This window comes from Capricornis sumatraensis, chromosome 5, assembly GCF_032405125.1.
Source record: "Capricornis sumatraensis isolate serow.1 chromosome 5, serow.2, whole genome shotgun sequence".
NCBI lineage: Eukaryota > Metazoa > Chordata > Mammalia > Artiodactyla > Bovidae > Capricornis > Capricornis sumatraensis.
Window position 1 is genome coordinate 121,601,262 of NC_091073.1, and position 13,401 is coordinate 121,614,662.

The following is a 13,401-nucleotide window of genomic DNA, read 5'->3' on the forward strand; positions in this document are numbered from 1 at the left end:
TACCCGTCCCCCCCCCCCCCGCCCTCAGCTAGCGTCTGGCCCCCGGGCGCGCTCAGCCCGCCGTCCGTCCGCCCGCGCTCCCGAGCCAGCGCGCCCGGCGCGGGGCGGCGGTGGCGTGTGATGACGTCATATGGGCCGCCTGCCCGCGATTGGCCGCGGCCGCCTCACCAGACCCAGAGCGGCCGGGCGCGCGGGCGGGGCGGAGCGCGCGGAAGCCACGCCTCCGGGCGGCGGGCCCGGCGGCCTGCCGGACGCGGCCACGTGACCCGGGGCCCCGCCGCCCGCCTTATAAGCGGCGCGGCGCGCGGACCGCTGCGGGCCCGACTTCTGGCGGTCTGGGCTGGTACGCTCCTGTGCGTCCCTCCTCCCTCGGCGAGCCCGCAGGCGGGCGCCCCTCGGCCAGGTACTCGGGGCGCGGCGAGGGCGGCGGAGTAGGGGCTCCGGGGCGGGCCGGGCTGGGATGTCCGGGTGCCGTCCCCTCCACTCCAGGCAGCCGCCCCTCTAGGCCGCCTTCCTTTGGGGGACCCTCGGGCCTGGGCGCCAGCCCTGACCCAAGCCCCGGACCCTGCGCAGGGGGCCAGCACCCCTGACCCCCAAGTGCGCTTTGCCGGTGCGCCTCCCGGACCGGGAGGACCCCAGCACTGGTCCTGGGACGACCTGCCCCAGATCCTGCCTGGCTGAGTCCGCCTCCTGCAGACAGACGGGGTCTGGAAAACTTCTGGACCGGACGGGCCAGAACTTCAGGGCTTCTGTGGAGGGGCGTTGTGGCGGGAGCGCAACGCCCAGGTTAACCTGCCTGCCGCGGAAAGCAGTCGGTGCATCTGCCTGGCTGGGGCTGTGGGCAGGGTCCTTGCAGCTGCTCCCCACCCCGGGGCACCTGCCCGGTGTTACTAACTCCCGGAGGGCCTTAGGGGTTTTCCTGGACCTGCTGGTGGTGAACCAGAGCAGAGCCCTCCTTCTTGAGTGGGCTTCCCTGGACCTGACCTGCTTTGGAAGTGAACTTGATCAGGGTTCCACCTCCACGCCCCCTTTTCGTTCTAGGAAAGCCTGCAGGCTGGTGGCTCATGCCCAGACTGGACGACCACCTCTGGAGAGGGCCCTGTGCCAAGGGCACGAAGCACAGAAGCCACCCGAGGGCCAGCGCCAGAGGGCTGGTGGCCAAAGCGGGAGAGATGATCAACTCCTCGGGGTCAGGCCCCTCTCTGCTGGCAGCCCATGGCGCCCCGGGCACTGACCCCGCTCACGGGCTTCAGAGCACTGGTGTGGGGGGCCAGGGCAGCAGCGGCCACGTCAACAGCTGGCATCACCACTTGGTGCAGAGGAGCCTGGTGCTGTTCTCGGTAGGGGTGGTCCTGGCCTTGGTGCTCAACCTCCTGCAGGTCCAGAGGAATGTCACCCTGTTCCCGGATGAGGTCATCGCCACCATCTTCTCCTCCGCCTGGTGGGTTCCTCCGTGCTGCGGGACGGCAGCGGGTGAGTAGACACCGGAGATGTCTGTTGGGTTAGGAAGTGTGTTCAGCCTCTGAGAACTGTTTATTTGAGAATGGAACCATCCACAGAGGGGCGGTGTGCCTCTCCAGGGAGCATATCTAGAGGAGAAGGGGTGAGAGGCAGAAGCCCAGATGCCAGGACTCTGGACACTGGTGATGGGGATCAGGCGGGGCACCGACTGGCTGTTCCTCGCCCGTGCCAGGCTGACCGAGGTCCTTCCCTCTTTCTGATCTGGCCCTGAGGACAGTGTTGAGGGGCCCACAGCTGTCACCCCGAGCGAGCCATGCCATTGGCCACCAGCGGAACTGGTGAGCCGAGGAACTGCCACGGGATTGGCTGGCCCTGGGAACACGCTACCCGCCGGGCAACCGAAAACAAACTGTCACGTGGGCGAGTGGGCAGAGCTGCCCCAGTGGCCTCCCGCACTTCCTTTTTCTGGATGGCCCTGTGAACATGCCAAAGCCAGGCCTCACCCCCCCCACCGCCCTCCCCCACACACAAAAAAACGCCGGGGTCCCTGGAAGAAGGAAAACAAATGTCTTATTCAGAGTTTAGCCTTTAGTGCACCTCGCCAGCCACAAAACCTGACCCAGAGTCTGCAGTCTTAACAGACTAGACAGATGGACTGTATCTCTGAGTAAAATGTCTTGGTCGTCTGGCAGGTTTTAGGAAAAAACGCTGAATTGATCTCATCCCAATAGGGCGCTTAAGACTTCTCTGGCACCAGGCATTTGCTGAGGCCTAAGGTCTGCCGGTGGTTGAAGTGCAGTGAGCAGCCTGCCCTTGGCAGGCGTCCTGGGCTGGGGGGCCGGACAGTGGACCTAGATTGACCAGGCCGGCTCCTGTCTGCTCCGTGGCTGGCATTTACAGACTGTTTGATATGCTTTGCTCCCCCTGGTCCTTACAAGAGTCTGCTGCAGCTCCATTTCACAGACATGGGAACCACAAGGGGCCACGCTGAGTGGCAGGCCCGCCGTCCACAGCTGGGTGTGTCCCCTGCACTGGGAACGCAGTGCCTTGTCAGCAGCCTCTCTTAGAACAGGGGGAGGCCCCAGGCTGGAGTGGGGACCCTCAGGGGAGCGGTGCTGTGGGGAGAAGGTTCTCATCGTTCTCAGGAAGTTATTCTCCTGCTCTATTTTCTAAGCCCCGTCAGTATGCCCTTTTACTATTAAGACGCCTTTTGGGGCACTGGGCCTAGGTGCACACTTCCAGTTTTTCATTCTCATGTGATATAATAGTTTCTTTGATTGGAACAGTTGATCTCAAAACCATTGAACCATTTGGTTTAGGCTTTATTTGTAACAGAAGCTTCAAGGAATTCCAGGGATATCTGATACATGATGTCTGGTACCCTAGCTGTTTTTTTTAAGCCATCAGTCAGGAGCATAAAGGGAAAATTCCATAGTATGTTTTCACCTCCTTGAATCTGAAAGGCTAGGATTAAGATATAGTGACTTAAGTGATAGAACTGTTTGGGTTCCATTTTTGAAGACTCCAGAATTATGGGAGTTCCCTGGCGGTCTAGTGGTTAGGACTTTATGCTTTTACTGTGGTGGTCCAGGTTCAATCCCTGGTCGGGGAACTAAGATTTCACAAGCTATGCCATGTGGGTCCCCAACCCCCCAAAAAAAGTCCAAAATCAGAACTTGATAAAATGAATTATGAAATTGAAACAGTCTCATCGACTCTTGGGCTGAGGCCATGTTGCTTGTTCTCTGTTTGGGACCTAAAGTGGGCCCTTTTCACGAGACACCAGGAGCGCCGTGCATGCCTTTCAAGCCTCGGTTCCTGGCTGACTCCACCTGGCCTGCCTCCCGGCCAGCCACCACGCGTCCCAGTCCCTCTTGCTTTGGCTTTTTCCACTTTACTTCACCCCGGAACTCTGAGCCTCCCCCCATCTGAACCCTCTGGGAACTCTGAGGCTTTAGAGTCCTGTGTCTGTGAAGACAGTTCCCGACCACACAGTAAGCTCCTCCTGCGTCCTCTGGTTACGTAAGCCTCATCGTTTTACACACGAGCGCCAGGTTCCAGCAGGGCGAGCAGGGCGTGAGGCCATGTGTCCCGTGCTCTGCCCCTGGTTTGGGGCCTGGATGCAGGGACGGTGGGGCGAGGTTGTGCTGAGCGCTGACCCACGGCAGGGGCGCACAGCGCACACGCAGGTCTCCTGCAGAAAACGCTGCGGAAAACTCCCCTTAACTGTCAGGGGCAGGGCCGCCCTCTGGGACCGTGGCACAGTTGGGTCGACACGGGGGTGCCGGGCCTGGGTGGTGTCAGAACGGGTGCCATGGCCTCCGGGCCGTGCGGGTGCTCCCCGCATACTGGGCCAGGGAGAGGCACTGGGGCCGCAGTTTTATTTAAAATTGTACAAAATGATGTGGATTTTTCAGTTTGTATTCAAGGAGAACAAAGATGTGACATTAGTTTAAAAACAAAAGACGCAGAGTTAGTTTAAACGTCTGGTGACTGGTAAGCCTGGGGAAGGGAATGGCTTGAATAACGCGGTAATGATCCCCACGTGGCAGCTGCATCCCTGCCAGCATGCTCAGACGCTGCCGTCTTGTCTTTTCCCGCAGCTGTGGTCGGCCTGCTGTACCCCTGCATCGACAGTCACCTTGGAGAGCCGCACAAGTTCAAGCGGGAGTGGGCCAGCGTGATGCGCTGCGTGGCCGTCTTCGTGGGCATCAACCACGCCAGTGCTGTATCCTAAGGCGTTACTGTTAGTGGGTGTCTGTCGCGTCCGCGGTCAGTTGAGCCGTCCTCTTACAAGTATGATTTCAAACCACGTTGCTCAGTTTCCTCTCGGCAGAGCTTTCGAAATGGTCCTGAAAAGTCTTTTCAGTTCATTTCAGGAAACAGTTAAAATGACCCTGGGAACAGAGTGAATATCTTTATATTCTGTCCCTTTCTTGGTCACTACCTGTTGGATCCTCGGAGATCGTTTGGTAAATTCCTCGTACGATTCTGCCTCCTATCCTTCCACCGTGCACACCTGGTTCCTGTGGTGCAGTGAGAAGTTGCGAGAGCTTCACTCTTCTTGGCCGACCCTTCCAGAAGGCAGAGCAGAAGCCTGTCTGCTTCTCCGCCCTTCCCAGTCATGACCAGGGAAGGCCCAGGGCTGATCAGAGGAGGTGGCCTCAGGAATAGGGTTCCCAGTGGAGGTTACATTCAAGGTCAGGTTCTGGCATCCACCAGTGGGCTGCCTGGCAAAACACAGTGCAGTCTTCAGGAAGATGGGCCATGGTTTCCCAGGTCTCAAGAGATTTATGGTTTCTTTCTCACAGCGAGATTATATTTTTAAATTCTGGAGAAAGCGGTTTTTAGAGTTTCTGCTGCTTAAATCTGCTCTACCCTGATTTTAATGATAAGAATATTAAGAACAGGTATTACAAGAGAGCCTGGCTCTGACGCATTTGTTTTGTCCCCAGCTGATAACGCAGTGTTGTGAAGGAGGCCAGCTGTGTCCCCATCAGCTGTGACCGTGTTGTGTTGAATGCCTTTCCGATGAGGTGTCTCCTTGCAGACACAGTAAAGACTGTGCTTACTCAGTTCAAAGTGCTAATAAGAACAGGAAATAAAAGTGGGACTGTGGATGACTTATTAGAATATAGTTGTTTAGTGGTTGAAATAGACCCAAGCAGGGTTTTATGCATAGCTTTTAGGTCTTTGACTGGTAAGGTCAAGTTTTTGACACAGGGGTCCCAGAGATGCCCCAGGTCATCCTGATCGAGTAGCCCTGTACCCAGCACATGCTCTCTGCAGCTTACCCGGCAGCTTCTGTGGCTGGAGAATCCGGTGGTGCACATGTGCCCAGGCCCCGGGGTTTGCTTGCATGTCTTTGACTGTATTAGAAATTGTTGCACTTTTCCTTAACTTTCCGTCACCAGAAACTGGATTTTGCCAATAACGTTCAGCTCTCCTTGACATTAGCAGCACTGTCTCTGGGCCTCTGGTGGACATTTGACCGTTCAAGAAGTGGCCTGGGGCTGGGCATCACCATAGCCTTCCTGGCCACCCTGATCACGCAGCTGCTGGTGTACAACGGAGTCTATCAGTAAGCACGTGCTCTGCCTGGAAGCTGTCGCTCCACTTTTACTCGGAATACCCACGAAGCTGAGATACCATGTTCTGTTTGTAATTACACGGCATGAGCTTGGACATGAAATCTTCAAAAGCGCTGCTTATTGTTGACTCACGTAAAAATGCACCATCTGTAATTTAAGGAAAACCAAGCCATGGTGGAGAGCCCTACATTGCTCTTCAGTCTCGTAAGCCGTGTCCAGGTCCTCGTGACCCGTGCTGGGCTGCAGCACACCAGACTTCCTTGTGCCCCACCATCTCCCGGAGCTTGCTCAAGCTCCTGTGCATCGAGTTGGTGATGCATCCAGCCATCTCACCCTCTGCAGCCCCCTTTTCCTCCTGCCCTCAGTCTTTCCCGGCACCAGGGTCTTTTCCGAAGCGTTGGCTCTCCGTGCCAGGGGGCCGCGGTGGGCGGTGAGCGTGGGTGTTGCTTGCTAGCGTGGCTGGTGTGTGTGCCTGCCTGCCGCGCAGGGCTCATGCCTCCCTCTCCCTCCAGGTACACGTCCCCAGATTTCCTCTACATCCGCTCCTGGCTGCCCTGCATCTTCTTCTCGGGAGGTGTGACCGTGGGAAACATAGGACGACAGCTGGCCATGGTACGTAAAGTGGTCACGTTGGCACCTGCCGGGAGCTTTCCGTTTGATCAGCTTGTTTGCCTAAGACATTATCATTTGTGTCAATAAATGTATAGTCAGGAGCAACAGTTATTCAGATAAGCATACACTTTAAAAAAGGCACATCCCCAGGTCATTCTTGGCTAACTTGTAAAGGTTCAGGGATTTGTAGGCTCCCAGTGAGACCGGCAGAGGAACCAGAGCTCCCCTCACGTGGCGGATGCTCTCAGCTGCTTTTCTGAACTGCTTCTCCTGTAGTAACTGGCAGAGACGAGCTACAGGAATGGCTAACTGAACGATTAATGATGAGTTTCCTCCTGGGCTTCACGGCGCAGGTACAGACTACGCCGTGCTAGGGGAAGGGTGCCACTCCAGGCCCATGAGAGCGCGGGCCGGGCTGGGGGCCGCTGAGTGTCCCTGGGTGGGTGGACTCCATCCTGGACCTTGTCTAAGGACTAAAGGGAGAGACACTGAGTCCTGAACGGAGCTGTTTCCCAAGAGCCAGAAAGGCAGACACAGTCAGGATGCCTTGGCAGTTCTGTTTGGGAGTGAAAGATCGCGACACTTGAGCACTTTGATGAAGGGGCGTGCAACATGGACATTTAACTGTTTTGAATGGACTTCAACTCAAAGGCTTAAATAAAGTGAATTTTAAAAAGAAAAGGAAACTAGAGTCTTATAACGGCCATTTCTCTCAGAGACACACTCTGGGACTTTCTTAGAAACTTGTCTTGGTCCCTCATGCTTTTATTTTTAAAAAGAGGACATTTATTTGTGCCCGCCGAGCTTGGCTTGGGAGCCGCCTGCTTGGCTGTTTGACAAGAATGGAAATAATTTAAAAAGGGGAATTTGCGATGTGTCCCACTGGCTCCCAAGTCCACGCCATCCTTCCCCCACCCCGACCCTTGTGATTGTCTGGACCCGCCGCCAAAACGAAAGCTGACGACGGTTTGTCTCTGGACCCCTTGTGAGCATGCGGGCGGCCCTGCCCTGTGACCACAGCCTCGCAACACCCTTGTGCTGATCCCTGCGGCCCCTGGTGACTCCAGGGAGAATGAGGCTGCTTGCCATCCACCTTGAGATGTTCATTTTGGTAGTATTTAGTTAGCATTCTTAATAAGGGTTTTGAGATGAGGTTGTTTTCAGCTCCTGTAACTCTTCATGGAGTTAAAGTTGACAACATTCAGCCAACTGGTTATTACTTCAGGAGGAGGGGTGGATGCTGTCACACGTCTATGATGAAGGTCTTTTGAACAAATTTTGTAAAGAAGCGTCCTTTCGATAGAGGTAGACACTGCACGCCATGCATAGGATCATAACACCAGAAATGGTTGGAGGAGACTCCCAGGAGCGGCACGGCCACGCCTTTGGCAGCAACACTAAGCGAAGGTGCTTTTAGCAGCTGTCCTTCCATCCTTGTCTTGCTGCTGCTGTCCAGTCGCTCAGTCGTGTCCGACTCTTTGCGACCCCATGAACTGCAGCACACCAGGCTTCCCTGTCCTTCACCGTCTCCCAGAGTTTGCCCAAACTCAGGTCCACTGAGTCGGTGATGCCATCCAACCGTCTCATCCTTTGTCACCCCTTCTGCTGCCTTCAGTCTTCCCAGCGTCAGGGTCTTCTCTAGTGAGTTGGCTCTTTGCATCAGGTGGCCAGAGTATTGGAGCTTCAGCTTTACCATCAGTCCTTCCAGTGAATATCCAGGGTAGATTTCCTTTAGGATGGACTGGTTTGTCGTAGACACTTTCATTTTTTTTGAAAAGATGAGTGAAAGTTTTAAACAGAACTTAAGATAACTGGCATAATGGTAATTCCCCTTTCTTAAAGGTGTTTCTTCTTTTTCACTCTTCAAAATTGGGGACAGTCTTATCTTTGGATGTTACTGTTGTGTTTTGAAACTGGAAGAGGCTGGTGAGCATTGCAGTCATCAAAGGGAAAGAGCCCCGCCCCAGTCTCTGAGTCCAGCCCGCCCGCTGTGTTTCCATCCGTGCACATTTATTTGTGTGTGTATTTGGCCACGCCTCACAGCTTGTGGTATGTTAGTCCCCAGCCAGGGCCTGGACCCCAGCCCCAGCAGGGCGAGCTGCTGACGGGGAGACTGGTAGACTCCTCAGACATGTGAAGCCAGAGGGGCAGTCACAGCTGGTTTTACAGATGCCCCCTCTGCTGCCAGCCGCTCGAGGGAGGGCAAGAGCAAAGCCCCTTTCCCTGAGTCCTCAGACCCCAGCAGAGGACACGGTCCACGTGATCACAGGCAGGGCGGTCACGGCTCGGGTCACAGCCCTGTTTCTGGCAGAGTCAGGGAGAGGATGAGGAAAGGTTACTCCCGTTAGAGCTACTTGGGGCCCAAGAGTGAGGCTCGCGGTTCAGATGGCCTGAAGGGGTCAGCCGGTCGGACTGGCAGAGGCGGGCTGTAGTGAGGGGCCGTGTTGGTGGGGGCGGGCCGGGGAGCTCTCTGCAGGAAAGAAGTGGCTGCTTCTGACAAGTAGGTGGTTGGGGTTGTTCTTTTCTCTTTTGCCATTTTAAAGTTTTCCGTTGTTCTGCAGTTGACCTTTGAAGAACAGGTGGATTAGGGGCACCAACCCTCTTAGAAGTTGAAAACCTGAGTGTATTGGATGAATCCTATATTGACGGATACAGCCAACTAGGGACCGTATTGAAGCCTTGCTCTCAAAGCCTTGTTGTTCAAGGGCCAGCTGTACTTGGTAACCGGAGCACTGGCCTATGTACAGGAGCCCGTGGCCGTGGTCTCTGCAGTGGGCAGACCTGTGTCAGGAGGGGGGCAGGCCCGCGTCCGCTGTGTCCCGCGGAGGGTGTCCGTGGGACGGTCACCGCAGGACTGTGGCCCTCTGCCTCCGCACAGCGCCGTCTGTGCACTGGGAGCAGGGCCTTGGCCCTGGGCTGTGGGCGACAGGAAGGCGGGGAATCAGGCCCCCACCCCCGGCGACAGGAAGGCGGGGAATCGGGCCCCCACCCCCGGTGACAGGGAGGCAGGGAATCGGGCCCCCACCCCCTGCAGAGCCCCTAGACCCTCATCCCCACCCCGGCTTCCCCTCCTTCAGTCCATCCTGCCTGGTCCCTGCCTTTCTGTTTGTCTCTTCCATCCTTCAGGGCGTGGTAAATGAAAGTGACGTGAAACTCACTCGGTCTTTGTGACCCAGGGACCACACAGTCCATGGGATTCTCCAGGCCAGAAGACTGGAGTGGGCAGCCTTTCCCTTCTCCAGGGGATCTTCCCAACCCAGGGATTGAACCCAGGTCTCCCGCATTGCAGGCAGGTTCTTTTACTAACCCAGGTCTTCCGCATTGCAGGCCGATTCTTTACCATCTGAGCTATGAAGGAAGCCCTCTGTAAATGACTCTCCCCTGAAAGCAGTAGGGAATCTTAAAAAGCTCCCCTTTGTCTGGCAGGAATTACACAGTCTTCACAGCCTGTCAGTTGACCTCTGAACCTGACCGTGACCCCTCCTCTTTACAAGCCCTCCGTCCACTTCAGCCTTTCCTGCCATGTCCGTGGGATGGCAGACCGCCTTTCCGCAATGTGCTGTTGTTGCAGGAGCAAACAGATAAGAGTGTGAAGCCAAAATTGTATTTTTCATGAGACTAGAATTGGAAGTGTAGGAAGTTATATTCGCTTCACATTGCATCAGGGCTGAAGGACGAAGACCATATTCATAAGAAGGTCTGTCTTAGGAAGCTATAACCACCCGTGACTTGACCGTCCCTGCTGGAGGGCCTTCTGCTCTTCCCCACCACCCAGCGGCCAGTAGCTGTGATGGGCGGGAGCAGGGCCGTGGCCTCTGCCCTCTGCCCCTGCCTGACCACCCACCACCCAGTCCTGGTCCCCCAGAGCAGTGCCCAGGGCCGGGCACAGAGGCTCGTGACCCTCAGCGCGCTGGGGTGTTCGCCCTGACGGCTTGGGTTTGTGTCTCTGTGGGGTCTCAGAGCTCGGCCTGGACAGCGCAGCACCTCACTAGACTCTCCTGAGCAAGTTAAACAATTTTTTAAAGAAAGAGTTCGAATACTTTAGCCAGGTTTTTATTTTATTTCTTTGAAGAAAGGGAAAAAACTAACAGCTGCTATGTGACAGTGAGCTTACTCTTCACTTGAAATTTGAAAGGACTCAGAGCCGTAGAAATGGGGTCGCTTGGCACCTCGGTGATGGCCCTGTTCACACACCCGTGGCCACTGTCCTTGCTTTCAGAGCAGCCTCCATGCCGCCGTCGGACAGAGGACACTTCTGACTCATATTCCAGCCGCAGCGTTTCAGGATGGATTTTTGGTCTCAAACGTCTCCAAGTGAGGCTTTGTAGCGGAATGCACAGAAGACAAAGGGCTGAAGGCGTCGACGCGAGGTGGGCGCCAGTCAGCACGGGGCCGGAGAGTCCCATGTGACGCGCCTGCAGCCCGCCCCTCCCGTCCGCTCAGTTCTGCCCTTAAACGTGCTTCCCGGCCTGGGCAGGCGTGCCCCAGAGCCACAGGCTGGCTTTGCTCGAGTGTTCAGTGGCTCGCGTAGCTTTTTCTGCGGTACCTGCCCCCCGCCTATGGGTTTAGACGTGCTTCCTGGCCTGGGCAGGCGTGCCCCAGAGCCACAGGCTGGCTTTGCTCGAGTGTTCAGTGGCTCGCGTAGCTTTTCCTGTGGTGCCTGCCATCCGCCTGTTTAGACAGGAGTCTGCAGCCTCATTTTATCGGGCTCGTGTCTGTTGTTCACAGATGAAAGTCTCTTCTCAGAAACAGTGAGGCTTTGCGCTGCCGCGTGAGCAGCGTGGCCCTGTCCCCAGAGCCCCGGCCCCGGACGCCGCGTCCCCAGCGTGCCTCTCCCGTCTGCAATGCGGTGGCTCATGGCCGTGGTGTTGTCAGGGGCTGACGTCCATTGGCACTTGGCCGAGTCCTGTGGCACTTGGCCGAGTCCTGTGGTGGCGGTCTGGGGGCAGGACTGTCAGCCCGCTTTGGAGATGGGGGTCGGAGCCCAGGAGGCTGAGCGCCTGGCATCTGGTGCAGAGCGGGCTGGCCCGTGTGGCTTGCTCGGCCTCTCAGCAGGGGTCAGGGTGGACATGGGGGGCCCCGGCTCTGGCAGGAGGCAGGGGGCTCTCCTCACACAGGCCCGTGACCCCAGGAAGGTCAGCCCCTGGTCTGGGACCTGCTCCTCCAGTGGGGTGGTTGTCCTCTATTGAGGGCCCGCCAGGCTGGGCCCAGATAGCGGCCAGAAGCACAGGGTGCCCTCCCCGGGTGTCTGCACTGGTCGGTGACAAGACGTGCATAGACACGGCTTCTGGGCAGCGGTGCCACCTCCCATCCTGCCTGAGCGGGACAGACCAGGTCTGCTGAGACGGCGGCTCCCAGCTCAGGGCCCCAAGGGCATCGCCGTGGGGCTGGGGGAGCCCACCTGCCACCCCTCTCCACCCTCGCCTTCAGCGCAAAGGAATTCTTCATCTCTCTTTGTAGGGTCCGCTTAAATTGCTAATTAAAACACGCACACATCCAGCGCTAACATCCTCTCTTTTTTTCTCTTTTCCCACATAGGGTGTCCCCGAAAAGCCACACAGTGATTGAACCTTCAGACCCACGGATCCTGAAGAGTGGCAAGGTTTGGGAGGAAAATCCGTGATACTGGGTAGTGACGAAGACTATCTCTTTTCCTCAGTAATCTTTTCAGATGGGGCTGACTGTACCAGTGACTCCTGGAAAACACTTCACCTGTTTCAGAGCAGCCGAGCGGGTGGATGGCCGCTGGTGTTGAGACGGCACCTTGTGGGACAGTGTCTGGGCCCGCGTCCGCCGGGGGGCACCACAAGCAGGCCGGCCGGGCACCAGGCCCTGAGGACTCAGTTTCCCGTGTTATTAAATGCCAAGTTGCCATATTTCCTAAGCCTCGAACTAAAGCCTAACTGCCAGCTCTGGTTCCATGTCAGGGCCCTGGGGATGGCTTGGTGGTGCTTATGAAGATGAAGTGTGGTGAGATAGGAATATTACTCATCCAGAAGATTTTAAAAATAGGGCTGTGTTGTGAAAAAAGAGAAGGCAGTGGTGGCAGCAAGTGCTGGATGGCCGTGCCGGGCAGGCGGGCACGGTGTGCCCTCGGTGCCCGCGTGGGGCCCCGCGCAGACAGTCCTGCAGAGGAGGCAGTGAGTGGGAGGTCGTGGCTCTGCGCTGTGATGGGTTGGACTTTCCACCCCGGTATTCACAGAGTTTGCCCGGAATCCGCATCGTCTCGAAGGGGGCACCCGCCGGCCACACGTCTCCATCTTCGCCCAAAACTTGCGTTTTCTCTGATACTCGGGAAGAAGAGACAGCTTTTTCCCCACAGCCCTAGGAGATCTGCAATCTGTGATTGCCTTGTAAAAAGAAGAGTGCACACGTCACTGCATCAAACATTCGGTGTCTCTAAACCCTCAAAGGACGCGGTGAGCACAGTGCACTCACTCGATGGCACAGCCCACGTTGGGCCCGGTATGCAAGTCCTGGGCCTTCGACTTCAAGTGCAATGTATAGGAAAACCAATCTGAGCCTTGTATTCTCTTTAAATATTTATTATTATTTTTTTAAACGTATGCGGTGTTAAAGAGGGTTCTCCATTTCAGTGCTGCATGGAGGCAAGATTCAGCAATAATTTCTTTCCACTTGTGAAGTTACTTTGTTGTGCCCTCCCGCTGAGCCCCAGTCCTTTGAAATACTCCTAGTTTGGGGGGTTTAGTAAACTTGTAATTTTTACTTACAAATTCACCCGTTCTGTATTTTGCAATTTAAAACATTTAGGTTGTTTCGAATCCTGTGAATGTGGCTTGATGGTAAGATTCCTCTGGCAGCTGGCAGTCGGGGGGCTGGGGACATGGGATCCCCTACCGGCAGCCGTGGACTCTGTGCGTCCCCGGCTCCTCTCACCCGATGGTCCCCATCTCAGTTTGCTTTTGTTTTAAGGAGAAGATCCTGGAGTAAATTTTAGGTTACTGTAGCAACTTTGTTTTAGAGGAATTTCGTTTAAAAGAAAATAGGACCATTCTGAACTTTGCAATGACCCCCTTATGACATTTTCTGAAAACGAAAACCATCAGCTATGCGAAAAGATTTTTCAATGAGGATGTCAGCGTTTTTGTGAAAAAACCAGAAGTTATTAGATGAAAGCAGTCATTGAATCTTTCCAATATACTTGATCATGCACAATGAGTATTTTTCTCTCTTAAACTGGAAATAAATCTGTCTGTTAGAAGCAGTATGGCCAAAA

General features: G+C 55.7%; 1 protein-coding gene across 1 annotated transcript; it reads left to right on the top strand.

Annotated features, from left to right (window-relative positions):
• Window positions 1-335: 335 nt before the first annotated feature.
• On the top strand, window positions 336-11,925 carry INSIG1 (insulin induced gene 1). Its single transcript, XM_068972598.1, has 6 exons — window positions 336-403; window positions 1,042-1,473; window positions 4,065-4,189; window positions 5,376-5,542; window positions 6,065-6,164; window positions 11,703-11,925. The coding sequence occupies exons 2-6, from the start codon at window positions 1,065-1,067 to the stop codon at window positions 11,730-11,732; spliced, it is 831 nt and encodes a 276-aa protein (XP_068828699.1). The 5' UTR covers window positions 336-403; window positions 1,042-1,064; the 3' UTR covers window positions 11,733-11,925.
• Window positions 11,926-13,401: the final 1,476 nt, after the last annotated feature.